The 17,805-nt window shown below is 35.0% G+C and overlaps 1 protein-coding gene and 1 long non-coding RNA gene across 2 annotated transcripts in view; both read left to right on the top strand.

Moving 5' to 3' along the window:
* The first annotated feature begins 588 nt into the window (after positions 1 to 588).
* LOC110021351 (anthranilate synthase beta subunit 1, chloroplastic-like) overlaps positions 589 to 17,805 on the top strand; it is a 35,365-nt gene continuing 18,148 nt past the window's right edge. Inside the window, exon 1 of the mRNA XM_020719808.1 lies at positions 589 to 788. Within this exon, the coding sequence (XP_020575467.1) occupies positions 622 to 788 (167 nt within the window). The 5' untranslated portion in view covers positions 589 to 621. The remainder of the gene's footprint in view (positions 789 to 17,805) is intronic.
* LOC110021352 lies at positions 17,333 to 17,798 on the top strand. The gene is made up of 3 exons (XR_002293647.1): positions 17,333 to 17,477; positions 17,584 to 17,621; positions 17,698 to 17,798. It is a non-coding gene; the product is annotated as an uncharacterized LOC110021352 (long non-coding RNA).

Genomic DNA, 17,805 nt, shown 5'->3' with positions numbered 1-17,805 from the left:
AAGGTGTGTAAGTTTGAAAAGAAGTTTCTAAGGACACAAGTCCTTCATAATAATAATATTATCCTCTATGTTTTATTACTATTATTTTTCTTAATTTTCTTTCTTTTCAGCAATTTGGTATCAAAACTTCATGAACTATTGATATTTTTATATAATATGAAAAACTTAGGTGGTATAAAAATAAAATGCAAATTTTAAGTGTTAGTTATATAAATACATAAAAATTAGGTGGTTTTTTAATATCCATATTAATTAAAAACTTGATCGAGATATGTAGCCTTTATTTCCGTTTTTTCTTATATCTTATTTGGAGGAAAATGACGGCATTTTAAAAAAAATCAAGATTTAATAAATTCAAATTAATATAATTCACTAACCGCTAAAGTTATTAAGCCACAATATTGTGATTTGCAGATTAATTAAAACAACGTGAAGAGCCTTTGATTTTTTTTTTCTAATAAAAGAATTAGGGCATTAGAAATTGGCGCTACTTTAATAATTATTAAAAGACAGATGTTTTATTATGAAATTTATAAATTTATTTTAGAAATTCAAAATAAACTTTAAAATTGTGCTATATTAATCACTCACGATCAGCTCCAGCATACGTCTCCGGTTCCCATGGCCGCCCGCCTTCCCGTGTACCCCAAGCACCACCTTGTTCCAGAAGCCTTCGCAGGGCGCATTCCCCTTACCGATGCCCGATGCCCGATGCCCGATGCCCGATGCCCGATGCTCGATGCCCGATGCCCGATGCGCGCCGCGTCCGGCCTCCGTCTCCACCACGAGTAGGATACCTTTGTCTCCTCCGCTTTTAGTTTGATTTTAACCTTAAAAATATTTCTGAATTTCTGATTCTTTGCGGGGAGACGGGGGACCATTCGTTGTATTTGAGCTGCTCTGCTGTGAAAGCAGTGGATGGGGTTAGGGTTTTTGACGAGGCGAAGGATGAGAGGTCCATCATTGTGATAGATAATTACGACAGCTTTACTTATAATCTTTGTCAGGTTAGCAACTTTTCTCCTTTTTTTTTTTTTAATTTTTTTGTCTTGTGGAGCTATGGCGTTATCATTAAGCAGCTCTTTCTTGTGTTATTTTAGTCCATTGCTTTGTGGTTGCCACTTTCTCGCTGCCGTCCAATATTATTAGGGTGTTTACGAATCTTAGCCATGCAGGAATCAGGGCTAGGGGTTTTTGCTGTTGATTGGAATTTAACTCTAATATGTTTCCTAACTTTGCTTATTTGCTCGAAGTCATGGACCCCCATGCTCCTTGCTTTAACTGCACACAAGAAGGAAAGACTGTCAAAAATTTCTTTGAATTGTTCTATATGTTTTGGTGGATTTCAGGGGATGGATTTAAGAGCTTATTTTAATACTAGTAGTTTTGTAACATAAGCAGCTCAACCCTTTTCAAAGTGATGGATTAGTTTTCTTCATAGATTTAAAATATTGCTTAATCCTATCGAGCAAATGAGTCCGCGCACAAACTTGAAAGATTAGAGTGTTGTGAAAAAAGATGGCAATAAAGTGAAAAGTTGGAACGAGAAATTCACAAAGCAGAATAGAATACACAAATTTACGTGATTTGACAAATTGACGACGTCCTCGGAGTTACAGAAGATTTTATTACTTTGACCATCAAAATAGTTTTGTAATATAAGAGCTTATTTTAATACCAATAATTTTGTAACATAAGTCAGCTTAACCCTTTTCAAAGTGATGGATTGATGTTCTTCATAGATTTAAAATATTGTTTAACCTTATTGAGCAAATGAGCCCGCACACAAACTGGAAAGATTAGAGTGTTGTGAAAAAATATGGCAATAAAGTAAAAAATTGGAACGAGAAATTCACAAAACAAAATATAACACTCAGATTTACGTGATTTAACAAATTGACGATGTCCACGGAGTTGTAGAAGATTTTATTACTTTGATAGTTTTGTAACATCAAAACTATCAAAGTAGTCTTGTAATATAAGAGCTTATTTTAATACCAGTAGTTTTGTAACATAAGTCAGCTTAACCCTTTTCAAAGTGATGGATTGGTGTTCTTCATAGATTTAAAATATTGCTTAATCCTATCGAGCAAATGAGTCTGCGCACAAACTTGAAAGCTTAGAGTGTTGTGAAAAAAGATGACAATAAAGTGAAAAATTGGAATGAGAAATTCACAAAACAGAACATAACACACAAATTTACGTGATTTGACAAATTGACTACGTTCATGGAGTTGTAGAAAATTTTATTATTTTGAGGATTACACCATTCGATCTCTCGACGATTACAAGAAAACTTTCTTTCTCTTCTCCTTCTCTCTGTCTCTTTACCCGAGAGCTACAACCAAGAAGAAGACAAAAAAGGGGGAGCAACACTTCCTTTCGAAAGCCACCAAGAAGGATCTAGGGAAAACCAAAAGCCAGTCTATCTTCCTCATGCAAGCAGAACTGTGAATTAAAGAGGGAGAGCCATCAGATGCATTCAATTCAACAGTAATTATTAATTACCTTTCTTCTGCTGCATATATTTTCTTGCTCGTCTGTTTTGACACAATTAAAACATTTAGCTTTACTTTGCAAAAACCACGGAAGGTGGGACGCTGGGAAGAAGCGAGAGTTTATTTAGGAAGAAGATAAACGAGAAGAGGGATCCACATGAGGAAGGTAAGGGTGAATAATTAAAAAAGAAATAAAGAATATATTTAATTATCAAGTATATTCCATAGATGCAAAATCCGCCCAATAAGGATGTAGTGGACAGAGTTCCACTTACTCAACAATTCTCTCACTTGGAGATTGAAACACTAGTTGCATCATACGCTGGTTGTATTATCTTTTCCCTTGAACGTGATATCTTTCATCTCTGCAACTCAAAACCCCTGTCTTCATGCTAGAAGACCAACTGAAGTTGAACACAACTTCAGTTTCTTAAGTGTAACATCCTCAGTCAACATATCAGCAGAGGTTTTTGCTCACACAAATTTTCTCAAACAACAACTGTCCATCATCTAACAATGATCGAATGAAATGACACCTGATCTGAATGTGCTTAGTCATGTATTGAAATGCTAGATTCATGACAAGGAATATAACGCTCTAACTATCACTGTAGATAGTGCCTGTTTGAACTGCCTTATCCAATTCCTCCAAAAAACTTTATAGCCATATCATCTCATTGCCTCTGACACTGGAATGTACTCGGCTTCTGTACCGGACAAAGAAACAATCTTCTGTAGATTTGAGCCTCATGACTCTGCAGTAACACCGAGAGTATAAACATATCCCGTAGTACTCCTTCTGCTATGAACGCCTCCAGCTAAATCAACATCAACGTAGCCTTATATCTCTAAGCTCTTTCCCGAGAAACACAAGCAGATTTTTAAAGAGTCTCTTAGGTATCTTAAGAATTATTTCACAGTTTCCCAATGTTCTTTCCTTAGATTACTCATGTATCTGATAGGCGCTGGAGATCGCTCTCCGATTGCGAATCGCGATCTCCAGCCCCCCGCTTCCGCCTTCACGTACCCGATCGCGACGATTCGTGATCCTCGTTCGCGATCCAGCTCCGCGCTCCTGCGCTCGCGAAGCTTTGCGTCTCTTCGCCAGCAACCGTTCTCGCCTTCCTCTGACGCGAAACGAAGCATCCATTCGTTCCTTCCTGTTTGTGATAAAAAGACTTCGGATGGCTCTCCTTCATAAGTGAAGTAACAGTGTTCTTCTTCAGTTTTTTTTGGGATAGAGGAAGGTTTCCTTAGGGCAGAGGAAGATAAGTGCAAGAGGTAGTTTCTTGCGTTGAAGGAAGAAGAAAGAAGAAGAAGAAGATTGTTCTCCCTTGGCTTCTTCTTGGTGGCTTGTGACAGAAGAAAAATTGAGTTTATTTCTCTTGTAAGTTTGTTTTTTTCGGTGTATTTCGGTGCACAGAGAGAAGAACAGAGAGAGAAGAAGAGAGAGAGCAACGAAAAGTGAGAGGTTTCTCTTGCAAGTCGAGATCGACTTGTGTAAATTCCTCAAGTAGTAAAATCCTCTGCAACTCTGTGGACGTAGACAATTTGCCGAATCACGTAAATCTGTGTGTTCTTTTCTGGTGTGATTTTTTTCGTTCTATTTTTTCGCTTCGTCGATCGTTCTCCTGTTTGACTTTATTTTATATACCACCACAATTGGTATAGATTTCACAACAACAACTGGTATCAGAGCGTGGTTTCGGTCTGAGGAAGAATGATGACTGCAGATGAAGTGAAAGTTTCAGGGATCAAGAAGTTTGATGACACAGATTTTGGTTATTGGAGAAAATAAATAGAGGATTATCTTTATGAGAAGAAACTTAATCTTCCGTTATTGGGGAAAGACCTGGAAAAATGGATGAGGCTGAATGAAATTTGTTGGATCGACAAATTCTAGAGGTTATTCGATTGACTCTATCGAGGTCCGTTGCGCACATCGTTGTCAAGGAGAGGACGACTGCAGATCTCATGACAGCCTTATCAGGTATGTATGAAAAGCCATCGACGAATAACAATGTGCATTTGATGAAGAAGTTATTAATTTGAAGATGGTGAAAGGTGTTTCTTTTGCTTAACACGTGAATGTTTTTGAATACTATCACAAATCAATTGTCGTCTGTGGAAATTGATTTTGATGATGAGATGTGTACTGATCTTGTTGACTTCATTGTCAGACAATTGGGAAGCAATGAACCATGTTTCTTTGTTCAGTTAGCAGTTCTGCAGGTAAATCTAAACTGAGACACGATGATATTCGTGATTTGATTTTGACTGAGAAAGAAGATTCTGGCGAGTCTGGCGAGGTCTCAGGTTTGAGTTCGACACTGAATGTTGATTTCAGAGGGATATGACATGACAAGAACTCAATGATAGAGAGATCAAAATCAAAGTTTAATATGCAGATAATCTGTTGGAATTGTGGCAAAGCTGACCACATAAAGAAAAACTGTAGGAATCCTAAGAAGATGAAGAATGATAGCTCAAATGTGGTATCTGAAGAATCACAATATGCATTATCGTTGGCAGTTCATGGTTCTATTGAAGACTTGATATTGGATTCAGGGGCTTGAAATGTGGTAGAAAATCTACCAGAGGCCACAGTGCAGGGCAGTGATGGAAGTGAAGAGGAAAGTGGGTCCGTGACACCCATTCCTGTTGTTCCACAGACAGACGTTGAAAAATCACAGAGCTATGAAGACATATTGCAAGATGAAAGTTCGAGCAAGTGAAAGATGACAAAACTTTCAACAGAGAAGAAGACATTGCACAACAAGTGGGTGTATTAGGTGAAGGCTGAGCGCAATGTCAGTAAGAGGTACAAGACTAGACTTGTTGAAAAAGACTTTCAGCAGAGACAAGATGTTGCCCATGCAGTGAGAGTTGTAAGAAGAGACAAGAGTGACCTAGAAAATAGTTTGAAGGTGCAAAGCTATGTGGAACCTGCTGATATGTTGACTGATGGTGTTACTCTTGAGCAACTGAAGTTGTGTACAACTTCAGTTGGTCTTCTGGAGTGAAGATAGAACTTTAAGTTATTGAGGTGGAGGATTCAAGTTAGAGGATTCAAGATGGATGATTCAAGTTGGAGGATTCATGTTTGAAGAAAAGGGCGACACCGCCAGTGGAGGATATCAGTTTGAGGAAGGAGATGTTGCTGCATGTGTATTGGTCTCCAAGTGGGAGATTGTTAGGCGCTGGAGACCGCTCCCCGATTGCGAATCGCGATCTCCCGCGCCTGCTTCCGCCTTCACGTACCCGATCGCGACGATTTGCGATCCTCGTTCGTGATCCCGCTCTGTGCTCCCACTCGCGCGAAGCTTTGCGTCTCTTCATCAGCAACCGTTCCCGCCTTCCTCTAACGTAAAACGAAGCATCCATTCGTTCCTTCCTGTTCGTAATAAAAGGCTTCAAATGACTCTCATTCAGAAGTGAAGTCATGGTGTTCTTCTTCGGTTTTCCTCGGGATAGAGGAATGTTTCCTCAGGGCAGAGGAAGATAAGTGCAAGAGGTAGTTCCTTGCGGTGAATGGAAGAAAAAGAAGAAGAAGATTGTTCTTCCTTGGCTTCTTTTTGGTGGCTTGTGACAGAAGAGAAATTGAGTTTATTTCTCTTGTAAGTTTGTCTTCTTCGGTGTATCTCGGTGTAGAGTTTCTTCGGTGTATCTTGGTGCAGAGAGAGAAGAACAGAGAGAGAAGAAGAGAGAGAGCATCGAAGAGAGAGATTCCTCTTGTAAGTTGAGGTGATCGACTGATGTAAATTCTTCAAGTAATAAAATCCTCTGCAACTCCGTGGACGTAGACAATTTGCCGAACCACGTAAATTTGTGTTTTCTTTTCTGGTGTGATTTTTCTCGTTCTATTTTTTCGCTTCGTCGATCGTTCTCCTGTTTGACTTTATTTTATATACCACCACAAGTGGTATAGATTTCACAACAACAGTATCCACTCACAACTCCCATTGCATGGACAATGACCAGTCTTGTGCAAACCATAACATACATAAGCGAAATAATAACTGAAGCGTAAGAAATTTTACTCATGCAGTCTTGCTCCTCCTTTGACTTGGGTGATTGATTTATGCTGAGTCTGAAATGACTGACCAGAAGTGTGCCAAATGATTTGACTTTATCCATATTGAACCTGCTACGTACTTTTTTTCACATATTCATCATGTGAAAGCTTCAAAGTGCTTCTGACTATGTATTTGACAATTCTCATGCCAATGATTTACTTTGTAACTCTCAAATCTTTCATTACAAAGTTCTATGACATCCGCTTTTTCAGATTATTGATTTCATCAATACTAGCCCCTGTAATTAGCATGTCATCCTTATATAACAGTAGAATAATGTAAGAATTGTCAAAATGTCTTACATAGTAATAGTGATTTGAAAAAGTGTTAAAATATAACTTTACCCAGATGTGAAAAGTGGAAGGTTGTTTAGGTAGTTGACATCCAGCGTAAAACTTGTCGAAAAAATAATGACATGAATCCTTTTGATTATTGCGTAAGTGCTAGGGCGTCCGCTGGAAGCGACGCGCTGTATAACTTGAATACAGTGAAAAGTGCGCAAGGGTGGCTACAACGGCGCCCGGATAGTGTCAAATAAACAAGAGTTCCCATATTACGGGCGAATGTGGGTAAAGAAGTTTGCCCATGAAACTAATGAAACTAATATTAGGATAAAATCTTGTAATATAGGTACTTTCTATGATAAATTAATGAAATTAGTTGATATTAGATTCATGGGAAAATTAATATTTTTGCATTCAAGGAACTAAATGGGTTGGAGAAATGGTAAAAAGATTGATAATTTAAGTTTTACACTTTAATATTCTGGTAAGAGTCACACTAGAAATTGTGTATGTATAATTATAGATAAAAGTTTGAAAGATAATGTTGTAAAAATTAATAGAGTTGGAGATAAAATTATAACCCTTAAGATTATATTTGATACTAAAATTTTTAATATTATAAGTGTTTATGTTTCTCAAGTAAGTTTAGATACAGAGTCTAAAGATAAATTTTGGAATGACTTAGAAGACTTAATACAAATAATACCTATTGAAGAAAGAATTTTTATTGGAGGAGAGTTAAATGGACATGTCGGTAGCGTGGTAGAAGACTTTAGAAATACTCATGGTGGCTACGATTTTGGAGTAACTAATGAAGAAAGTAGAGCTATTTTAGATTTTGCCTTGGCGTATGATTTTGTTATTGGTAATACCTTATTCAAGAAAAAAAGATGAACATTTTATTACTTATAAAAGTGGATATAATAAAACACAAATTGATTATTTTCTTATGAGAAAAAGAGATCATCGAGATTGTAAAGATTGTAAGGTCATTCCAAGTGAGAATTTAAGTACCCAACATCTTTTATTAGTTCTAGATTTTAAGATTAAGAGTAGTAAAATAAAGAATATTAGGACTCATCATTGTGAATTAGATGAAGAAACTTAAAAAACACAAATACAATTATTTTTATGAGTAAAATTCAAGATTTCAAAATTTGGGATATTCATGAAGAAGCAAATGTGATGAGGGATAAAGTAACAAACATTATTAAACAAGTAGCAAAAATTGTGCTTGGAGAATCAAAATAAAAAAAAATTATAAAAAAATCAAAATAAAAATAGTTGGTGGTGGAATAATAATATGCAAGAAAAGATAAAATATAAGAAATGTTATAAAAATTGGTTTAAATGTAAAAGTTTAGAGAACTGAGAAAAATATCAAACGGCCCGCAGGAAGTATAAAAGAACAATCTGTGACCCTAAAAATGATGCTTTTAATGATCTTTATAATATAATAGATAGTAATAAGGTTGAAAAATATATGTATCAACTAGTCAAATAAAGAGACTTTCTTAGAAAAAAACATTTTTTTTTTTAATTTAACTCAAGTGTATTAAAGATGAAAATTAAAACGTACTTTTCTTAAAAAAAGATATTCAACATAGGTGGGTGAGTTACTTTGTTAAATTTTTTTAATGAAGTTTCTGAAAATCCGATCAACCTTAGTGTCAACCTTAGTGATCTTAATATTGTGAATAATAATAAAACATTTCATTTTTACCATAGCATTAGTAAAGAAGAAGTTGAAGATGTTTTAAAGAAAAGCAAGGGTGAAAAGTCTGTAGGACCTGATGATATCCCAATTAATGTGTGGAAATATTTAGGAGATTTGAGAGTTTCTTGACTTACTAAACTCTTTAATATTATTTTAAAAACTAAAAAGATGCCTTAGGAGTGGAGGAAAAAGATTTCGGTCCCCATTTTTAAGAATAAAGGGGATGCACAAGAGTGTGCAAATTATAGAGGAATTAAGCTGATGTGTCATACTTTAAAATTATGGGAGAGGGTAATTGAACATATGTTAAGACACATCACAAAAATTTCTCATAATCAATTTGGATTTATGCCGGGCAAGTTTACTATGAAAGCTATACATTTATTAAGAGGTTTGATGGAGAAGTTCAAAGATAATAAGGAGAATCTACATTTGATTTTCATTGATTTAGAAAAAGCTTACGATAAGGTTCCAAGAGATATGCTTTGGAGAGTTCTTGAGAAGAAAGATGTTAATATGACTTATATTCAAGTCATTAAAGATATGTATACTAGAGCTGTTACTTGTGTTCAAACTGAAGGAGTTTTGCTATTTCTGTTGGATAACAGCAGGGATCGATTTTAAGCTCATATCTTTTTGCTTTAGTCATGGATGGTCTTACTGGACATCTACATGAGGATGAACCTTGGTGTTTGCTTTTTGCTGATGATATCCTTCTCGCGGATAAACGAGAGAAAAACCAGGAAAACTTGAATTATGGAGGTCTACATTGGAGTCTAACGGTTTTCATTTAAGTAGAACTAAAACTGAATATATGAAATGTAACTTTAGTAGGTAATAGCTCTAGTGACAGAAGTGTGACTTTGGGTGATCAAATTATTAAAGGTGTGAACAATTTAGATATCTTGGGTTCGTTGTTCAAAGAGATGGTGATATAGATGGGGATGTTAATAGTAGAATTCAAGTTGGTTGGTTGAAGTGGAGGAATGCTTCGGGCCTTTGTGTGATAGAAAAGTACCTCTTAGACTGAAAGGAAAATTTTATAAAACGGTGGTGAGACCTGCAATGCTCTATGGCGCTGAATGTTGGCCTTTAAAAGAGAAGCATAATAATAAGTTAAGTGTTGTCGAGAGGAGAATGATTAGGTGGATGAGTGGCTCTACACTTAGAGACAAATTGCGAAATGAATATATCCGTGATAGGTTTTGTGTAGCTCCTGTGACGGACAAAATTCTCTTAGTTTGGTCACATTAAACGTCGACCATCTAATCCGTCTAGGAGAGTAGATGTTTTAGATTTGACTTGTGTTAAGAAAGACAGAGGTAGACTTAGGAAAACTTGGGCTTATTGTGTTAAAAATGATCTTAATTTACTAGAGCTAAATGAAAATATGACACTTAATAGGATGCAATGAAGAAAAAATATTTATGAAGCCGACCCCACGTAGTGGGATTAAGGCTTTGTTGTTGTTATATTAATATTGATTTGCCTGACATCTGTCGTGCCTTGCATTGCATATGAATTTATCAAATTTCTTGTACTAATGTCTAGAAGCTTGTTTCAGACCATATAAGCTCTTCTTCAGTCTACAAACTGAATTTTCCTTTCCTTGTATCACAAATACTTTAAGTTAGTGCATGTAGATGTCTTCTTCAAGGTCTTCATGAAGAAAAACTGTATTCACATTTAACTGCCCAAGGAATAGGTCTTTGGTAGCCACCATGGGCAGTACCATTCTGCTGGTTGTGAGCTTCACCACAGGAGAAAATATCAATGTTTTGCCTCTGCTGAAAGTCTTTTACAACAAGTCTAATCTTGTACCTTTTACTGCCATCAGGTTTAGTCTTCACCCTGTACACTCACTTGTTGTGCAATGTCTTCTTCCATGGTGGAAGTTCTTTTAACTCCAATGTCTGATTTTCTTGCAGAGAATCTATCTCTTACTTCATGGTCTGCTATCATTTGCTCAAATTTTTATCTTGCAAAGTTTTCTCATAACTCTGTGGTTCTCCAACATCTGTCAACAGAATATAGTTCAAGCTTGATGAGTAATGCTAAGGATAACGTTTTTTTCTGACTGTCCTGCGAATTGTAGCTGTAATGGTGGACGACTTTGAAACTAACTGCAAAATAATAAGAATGGGTGCATCAGACCTACTCTCTTCATTACTTTCATCACTGCCCTGCACTGTGACCTTTGGTAGATCATCAAAACTTACCATCTCAGATTCCTGAATCACTTTAGAAACTGTAATGGACTTGTCATTGTACATGATTTTTTCATTGAAAATCACATTCTTGCTTCTTATGATATTCCTATCTTGATCATCCCAGATATGATAACAAAATGCTTTGTCTTTATAATCAATGAAATAACATTTATTTGACTTAGCCTCGAGCTTGTTATGAGCCTCAGGATTAATAAGAACATAAGAGAGATAACCAAAAAATTTAAGGTGAGAAAATTTGACCTCTTTTCCGCAACAAAACTCCTCAGGCAATTTACAGTTTAATGAAACAGATGACTCCCTATTGACAGGCAAACTGCAGTGTTGACGCTTATGCCCGAAAAGTTGGTACTAGTTTGACGTGCAATCTGATGCTTCTAGCTCATTAATGGTCTTGTTCATACGTTATGCAACTCCATTTTGCTGTGGTGTTCTCGGAATGATCTTCTCCATTCTAATGATCTGAACTGCACAATACTCTTTGAACTCACCATCATCACCACCATTGTCGGATCATAAACATTTCAGTTTCAAGTCTGTCTCTATCTCAACCATGATCTTCCAAATTTTGAACCATTAAATACATCAAATTTATGCTTCAAAAAATAAACCCATACCATTCTGTTATGGTCTTCAATGAACGTGACATAGTAACGAGAGTCTCCAAGAGATGCTACTAGGGAATACCCCCGCACATCTGTGTGTACGATTTCTAGTTTTTTTGCCTTTGGCGCTTTACCACTTTTCAAGAAACCTATCTTCTTTTGTTTCACTATAATACAACTCTACACATGCTGAGAGCAACTTACTTCAGCTATGGTAGCTTGCTTCTGAATTGAAGTTCTTTCAACCCCTTTGATCAATGTGATTAAGCCTGCAATGTCATAAATCTGCTGTGCTCTCTGCAGCGGTAGTATCAACACTGTTAATTGAGCCAATAATCATATATATCGTACCAGTTTTCTTATCCCGAGCCAGTACCAGTGCCCTTTTTGTAACCTTTCAGAAGCTATCTGAGAACACTACTAAATGACTATCATCGTCGAGTTGCTCAATAGAAATGAGGTCTTTCTTCAACTCAAGACTGTGTCTGACATTTTGCAAAGTTTATTTTCTTTTGTTAGGGACTGCAATGTCAACGCCTCTCATTCCTATCATGTTTAAAGGTTCTCCATCAGCTGGATATACCTTTCCGAAGTCACCTGCAACATAATTCCGCATTAACTCCCGGTGGGAAGATGTATGGAAGGAAACCTCTGAATCCAATATCCAATGATCAATAGAATTTTGAACTGCCAACATTAGTGCATCATATATTTCTTCAGTTATAACATTAACATTTGCGTTCTTTGTTTTATTGAGATTTTTGCAGTTCTTCTTTATGTGTCCAGCCTTTTCACAATTCCAACAGGTTGCTTGTTGAACAGGTCTTGACTTGCTCTTGTCTCTGTGCTTTTATTTTAATTTCCTATGTTTGAGTTATTATCCCACGATCTCCCTTTGGAATCAATATTCAGTGCTAAACTCAAACTCGAGGTCTCAGCAGAATCTTTCTTGTGCACCTTCTCAGCGAAAATCAAATCACGAATATCATCATATTTTAATTTAGATTTATCTGCAGAATTGCTTATGACCATCTTCATGACTTCTTAGCTATTTGACAAGGAAATCAACATTATCAGTGCACGTATCTCATCATCAAATTCAATTTCCACTGACGATAATTGATTTGTGATAACATTAAAATCATTTAGATATTGTGCAACAACTGTACCATCCATCATTTTCAAATTGAATAATTTTTTCATCAAATGCACCATGTTATTCGCTGATGGCTTTTCATACATACCTGACAATGCTGCTATGAGATTTGTAGTTATTCTTTCCTTGATGAAATTGTGTGCAATGAATCTTGACAGAGTTAATCGAATAACCCTCAGAACTTATCGTTCTAATAAATTCCATTCAGCATCGTCCATCTTTTCCAGTCTCTTTTCCAATAACGGAAGATGACTTTCCCTAGAGATAGTTCTCTATCTGTATCATCCAATAACTAAAATCTGTGTCATTAAATTTCTCGATACCTGATACAATCACTTCATCTCCAGCTATCGCTTTCCCTCAGACCTGAAACTGACTCTGATACCAATTGTTGTGAAAAATGATAACAATAAAATGAAAAATTGAAACGAGATATTTGCAAAACATAACGGAACACACAAATTTACGTGGTTCGACAAATTGCCTACGTTTATGGAGTTTCAAAAGATTTTATTACTTTAAGGATTACACTCATCGATCTTTCGACGATTACAAGAAAATTCTCTCTCTTCTCCTTTTCTCTCTCTACCCGAGAGCTACAACCAAGAAGAAGACAAAAAAGGAGCAGCAACACTTCCTTTCGAAAGCCACCGAGAAGAAAAATCCAGGGGAAACCAAAAGCTAGTCTATCTTCCTCACGTAAGCAGAATTGCGAATTAAAGAGGGAGAGCCGTCACATGCATTCAATTCAACATTAATTATTAAGTACCTTTTTTCTGCCGCATATATTTTCTTACCGTCTACTTTGACACAATTAAAGTAGCTAGTTTTAATTCGCGAAAACCACGAAAGGCGGGATGCTGAGAAAAAGCGGGAGTTTATTTAGGAAGGAGAGAAACGAGAGGAGAGATCCACATGAGGAAGGTAAGGAAGAATAATAAGGGAAGAAATAAAGAATATATTTAATTATCAAATATATTCCATAGATGCAAAATTCGCTCAATAAGGATGTAGTGGACCGGGCTCCACATTACTCAACATAGAGGGCCCATGTTTTGCAGATATTTCATCTATCTGCAGTTTGCAAAAAGGTTCTACAATGTATTATTAAAATATTTGGTCCATATAACCTATATTTTTTAGAATTTTAGTAGATGCATGAAATTAGTATAGATTGTCATGCAACTTATGTATAACTTACATGGTCAACCATTGAAGTGCAATTGCCTCATACCTATAAAACAGGATTAAAATTAAAAGAATCCTTTTTGTTTTGTAAATGTAAATTTTCTTAAACATTAAACAATGTGATTTTAATCGGCATCCCTTATGAGATCCATCTTTCTTTGCTACAATGATGTTCCAAAAAAGTAGAGATGCTCTCAAATCAATACTTCTTGAAAGTTTTGATACATAGAGAAAGTTTAGCTCATAATTGAGAAATTTTAGACATTCCTTGATTTTGATTCTTAGTGGAACTACAACTTCATTTTTTTTTCCCAGCGAAGATGTCAATTTCAAAGAATTAATTTTGGTTTTAGTTTCAGATATTTTATTATGAAACCATGTTTTGTGATAAGATAAATGACATAAATGTATATAGTAGAGAAAAGGTTGCAACTTTCTTTATTGCTCTTAATGAGTCATTTTATTGATTTTCATGTCAATTCATTTGCTGGGAATTAAAGAATAAAGCTTGTTAGAATTATTAAATTAAAGAAATGTGTGATTGGATACTGGTTTGCATTAGAAATAATTGAGCGACAAAAGGGTTTCTCGTCAAGGATCGGCATTAAGTCCTTTTATTTTGTATTAACTATGATGATGCTTACCAATTATATTTAAATTGAGGTGCCATGGTATTTGTTTTTGTAGATGATGTAATTATAATTGGTGAGAAATTAGCTAAAGTAAAGAGAAGTTTAGAATAATGAAGCAATTGTTTAGAAGGTAAGAATTAGTTGATAAATAATTGCTTATATTATTTTGTAGTTTTAGTTGATTTTATTTCAATAATTATGAATTAAATTTATTTAAACGTAAATTGATGCAAGCATGATAGATTTGCACCTCTATGCGTGTAATGAACTTATAGGACCTTAATTTCTAAATCGGCCTAACATAAAATAAGGATAACATGTGAACTAAAAGAAAATTTATAAAGAGAACATCAAGTTCAATATTAAACTACTGAGTATTTTGGATTATAAAATCCATTTGTTGTTGGCCGTCTTGGAGTCTATGGTTCCTAATGTAGCTAAGTGATGTAATGAATGGAATCACACGAGTTAGATTTGAAATTCACAATTTCAAAGACCACCAATCAAAACACGAATTCCTTTTCTTTTTTTTTTTTAATAAACTAGAAAATACGAAGAAATTTGCACATTGGACCAATTTAATTATCTCCCAAACCAAAAAAAAAATTGAAAAAGAATTTGAAACCCCTAAAATCTACTCGTATGCTTGCAAAATCATTAATGAATTATGTTCAGTAAAATAGAACAACAAAATAATTAATTAAATAGAGAAAATCGGGCCTTATGTTTGTACAAGGAGACGAATTTCACCAAAATTGGTATTCACTCTTGCATCATGCTTGAAGGAATCAACATCTACTTGAGCACTCGAGATTGAAGAAAATCATAAACTTTTTTTTGGCAAAGTGTTTTGCGTATATAACTCATAATTTGCTATCTGTAAGCATAAATATTTTAGAGTCCGTGGTCCTTAAAATCTCTCGAAATTCAATATTGTATTATAGGTTTATAGGCACCAGTAGAAATTCATAGAAATATTGGGATATTACTAGAAAATCAATGAAAAGGAGTTAGTGATAGAATGAAAATTTTTAACACATTATCAAATCAGACAAACAAAATGGGGAAGAAGACATGTAAATAGTGCTCGTGAACCATCCAAGTTTAGAATTAATAAAGCTCTTGCGAACCATGAATAAAAAATTGAACCATAGAAATTTGACTGAGCATATTAACCGTTGAATCTAATCAAACTAGAGCTTTAGAAAATTAGGGATTGCATCATCCTATTCTCATAGGCATCATTACTGGTGCGCTTCAAATAAATTGAAATTAAAAAATACACAAATAAAAGAAATAGTCAAAGCATCAATTCATTAATTTGTTCATTGTAGCACACAATATTTCGCTCGTGAGACCTCCAATAGTTTCATTGTTGGATAATTTATATATTTGAATATTTCTGTAAATGTCTGTTGCGCATCCTTAATTTAGGTGGTACTCTTGTTTAAAAGGGTTAAATTTTTTATTTAGGTTATTGTTCTATTTGAATTGATTTATTATTTACATAATCACCACTCAATCAAGTCTTTTAGAAGCTACTCATCGGTTCACATGTATTTAGATCATTATTTTCATTTATTCACCAACAAAAAGAATGTATTGCAGTGTTGACTGAGCTAAAATTATTTCCTTCAATTTACTTTGGCTTACCTTGATTTCTTTTTCTGGCATTTAATTACTATAAAATCAATGAAAATAAGTTTGTGATAGTATGAAAATTTTTAACAATATTATCAAATCTGGCAGACAAAATGGGCAAGAAGATGGATAAAGAGAGTCCGTGAACCATCCAAGTTTAGAATCAATAAAGCTCTTGCGAATCATGAACCAAAAAACTAAATCATAGAAATTTGAGTGAATCATAGTAACCATCGAAACTAACCGGACTAGAGAATTATAAAATTAGCGATTGCATCCTATTATCATAGGCATCTTCTTTGGTGCATTCCAAATAAATTAAAATTAAAATGTTCACAAATAAAAGAAATTGTCAAAGCATCAATTCATTAATTTGCTCGTTGTAGCACACAATATCTCTGCTTGCGAGACATCCAATAGTTTCATCGCTAGAAAATTTATATGTCTGAACATTTATGTGAATGTATGTTGCACATCCTTAATTTAGGTGGTAGTCTTGGTTGGCTGAATTATGATATGATTTTGTTGTTTTTATTATCAAAGGGTTAACTTCTTATCTAGGTTAATGTTCTATTTGATTTGATTTACTATCTACATAATAACCACTCAATCAAGTTTTTTTATAAGGTACTCAGTGGTTGACATATATTCAACCATTACTTTTACTCATTGACTAGCAAAAAGAATGCACTGTAGAACTAACTGAGGGGCTGTTTGGTTTGTTGAAAATGAAGTACAATGTAAAATGTTTGTAGAGTACTGCTATTACATTGTATTCAAAATACTTCATGGTTGTTTGGTTCACTGTAAAGTAAACGTAAGACTTTATTTTTTTTTTTTGGTTTGAAGTAAATTGAAAATAATATAATAATTTACTTCGGAGGAGAGCAGAAGGCAGCGGGCGGCGGTGACGGGGGGTGGTCGAGCATGGTTGGCAGTGGCGGGTGTCGGGTGGCGGCCGACGGCCGACAGCTGGCGACGGGCAGTAGGGGGTGGAAACGGGCTATAGTTTAATGATAGTATTTTATAGTATAATTCAAATTCTGTCAAATTGACCGAATTCTAAATTCAGCCAAAATGAACTTAGGAGTGAACTTTAAATTCATTGAAACTTTATATGGTACTTGTACTTCCTCATACTAAACATAATTTTCTCAAATCCCTGTAAATGGGTTACAATACACCAGAAATCCTTCCAACCAATCAACTTCTGACCTAAAATTATTTCCTTCATTTTACTTTGCCTTATCTTGAATTTTTTTTGGCATTTATATTTATTTTTTAAACTTTAGAAAGTAGAGATCATATTTTCACCATGTTAAATGCTTTGCTGCCTGAGAAAAATAACTTCAAAAGCTCTTTTGAAAAATAAAAACCGAAGTATATAGGAGAGCATGGAACTAACTTCAAGGTCTATCGAAATGATGAGCTCATTGTGGACGAAATAAGAAGGTATAATTTGAATGTTACTACCTTTCATTTTGCTGGATAATTAATTTGCTATCAAAGCATTATTCTGTATCTTGGACAAAGGTTGATGGTTACTCTGATCTTCCAGGATGAAGCCAAGAGTCATACTAATATCTCCAGGGCCTGGTTAGTGCATCTAAAATATTTTGTGATTATTATTTTTCTTCATAACTCATTGATATCCCTAAATTCTTTTCTGCAGGCGCACCTAAAGATTCAGGAATATCCTTACTAACTGTTCTGGAACTTGGCCCTTCAATTCCATTGTGTGGAGTTGTCGGCACAAAAAGGGAGAAAGTTATGTTTGGGG

This window comes from Phalaenopsis equestris, unplaced genomic scaffold (assembly GCF_001263595.1).
Source record: "Phalaenopsis equestris unplaced genomic scaffold, ASM126359v1 Scaffold000134, whole genome shotgun sequence".
Lineage (NCBI taxonomy): Eukaryota > Viridiplantae > Streptophyta > Magnoliopsida > Asparagales > Orchidaceae > Phalaenopsis > Phalaenopsis equestris.
The sequence above is the reverse complement of the archived record's forward strand: the minus strand, read 5'-3'. Positions and strand labels throughout refer to the sequence as shown.